The 2352-nt window shown below is 21.1% G+C and overlaps 1 protein-coding gene across 1 annotated transcript; it reads right to left on the bottom strand.

Moving 5' to 3' along the window:
* Nucleotides 1-645: 645 nt before the first annotated feature.
* On the bottom strand, nucleotides 646-1902 carry LOAG_11369 (hypothetical protein; the record flags this gene model as incomplete). The annotated part of the gene is made up of 4 exons (XM_003146890.1): nucleotides 646-783; nucleotides 996-1127; nucleotides 1317-1430; nucleotides 1729-1902. Coding segments are annotated over 4 exons (558 nt in total), but the record flags the coding sequence as incomplete, so codon positions are not given.
* Between the last annotated feature and the right edge of the window lie 450 nt (nucleotides 1903-2352).

Raw genomic sequence — 2352 nt, 5'->3', positions numbered from 1 at the left:
GTTAATTTAAATCAACGAATCGAAGTTTAAATTTAGAAATTCAAAAATTAGATTTAAATTAATGATATTAATTCATTGTTCCATACAGATACTTATGATCGATTATATTTTCAAATGATAAGTGATTAAATTTGAGCAATAAATCCTACCATAAATTAAACAATTCAATTACATTGAATATTATTTATTTATTTCTCAATTACACATTAAACACATTTTTCTTTCACTGTGTAAAAAAATAATTCAAAGCAAATTATTGATCAGTATTTTATCATCGCGTAATCTTATCAAATGAACAAAATATTGTATAATCCCCTTCCAAAAATAAAAAAAAGGAAAAAGAAAAACCGTATTATTATGAGGAAAATTTAGAATTTCATTAAATTACACATTCCGCATCTACAGTCAACATTTCTTTGTTTTTTTTTTGTTATTGTTTTTTTCAACTATCATTGGTTTATTAATAGTTGATAAAAATTTGCTCAAATTAAAGCAAAGAAAGCATGGAATTGTATTAAAATTATTATTGATAATCGATTTAAACTTTTATGAACAAATCATATCATAGCATATTAGGAAATGCAATGCAATATTAATTGCTTAATTGAATCTAAGATAATATAATTAATTTAGCAAAATTATTCTTTATGCAAAGCGGAATCGTCCCGTTGTGATATAAAGTTTTCGTAATGCTTGCGCATCATTATAGGAGTGTGGTATACGTGAAGAATGAGGAATATATACACCTTCACCATACATAAAATGTCGATTAAATGCATGATCCTAAAAATTAAAAATTAAAAAAAAACATCCTCGTGTAATTAACGTAATTTATGAATAGCAAAATATACGAATAATTGATTAATTTGTGATAATTAAGTTAAGATTAATGAGTAAGTAAGTAAAAATATCAATACATTTACACAGATACCTTTTTAAATTATAAAAGAGAAAATTTATACAAAAATTAATTTTGAATTCAAAATTTTTAATACCTGAGGATATCTCCAATCATACGAGGTGTAAGCATATTGCTGAGCAAAATCATCAGCTTTAAGTCGTGCTGATACGTATCTATCCAAATACTTTTGTGATCCAGCAATGTATGATTTCAATGGTTCCATTCGCTATAAATATTAATTTTAATTAATATTTTTAGTAAAAAAAAAGTATCTGAATAATTTAATAATTAAACAAGAGATAATAATTGGACAGTTGAAATTTCATCAACTTTATCATAAATTATTGAAAACGAAATTAATAATTGAAGTTAATTTGAAATGAAAAGGTATTTTTTTTTTTTTTTATTAACAAACTTCATTGAAAAATATCCTCTTTGTTTGAAACGTATAGTATGGAACATAGGAACTATACGGCATTGGTTTAAAAGATGGTGTACGAACTGGTTTTGCTATAGTTTCATGAGTATCCTAAAATTAAATTAAGTTAAATTAAATTAATTAACTTAATATTTATTTTGAAAAGAAAAAAGCACAGATTTTAACTGGAACATTTATTTCAATATGAAATAATAAACAGACATTTATAAAATTAGATAAATATATATATATATGTTTAATAATTGATATTAAAAAAAAAAAAGTATGAATGTTATAGTTTTTGAAAGTTTTTGAAATATTTTATAAAATTTGAAACAAATTTAGTTGCTGCTGTTTGGGTAATTTCAATTTAAAAAAATTTTACGAATTGAAAATTAATGAAACATACAATCCATCGTGCTTTACTGTAGGAATTATTATACCAATTGTAAATCTTTGGTTGATAAATTGGTGTAGTATCGATAATACGCTCTGCTTGGCGATAATGTTGAGGTAGTGCTAAGGATGGTGCAAGCGATGATACAGATGTTGATCGACGGATTGGAAAATCATGTTGTGCTTCCTTGAATTTTTATTAAATTTTTAAAATTAAATATAAAATACAATCCACTATGCGGAAGATATGTAAGTAATTCGGGTTGTTTTTAGATTTTAATTTCTTTGAAGAAAGTTAAATTTATAATATTGCTTAAAAATCAATAAAAATTCGCCCTTAATCAAATATGATAGTAAATATAATTTTTAAGCAAAACAAATTATTATTATTATTGTCATTATTATTATTATTATTATTATTATTGTTATTCCTATCATTATTATTATTATTATTATTATTATTATTATTATTATTATTATTATTATTATTATTATTATTATTATTATTATTATTATTATTATTATTATTATTATTATTATTATTATTATTATTATTATTATTATTATTATTATTATTATTATTATTATTATTATTATTATTATTATTATTATTATTATTATTATTATTATTATTATT

The sequence above is a fragment of the Loa loa genome, assembly GCF_000183805.2.
Source record: "Loa loa unplaced genomic scaffold supercont3.956, whole genome shotgun sequence".
NCBI lineage: Eukaryota > Metazoa > Nematoda > Chromadorea > Rhabditida > Onchocercidae > Loa > Loa loa.
This window is presented reverse-complemented; position numbering and strand designations above follow the sequence as displayed.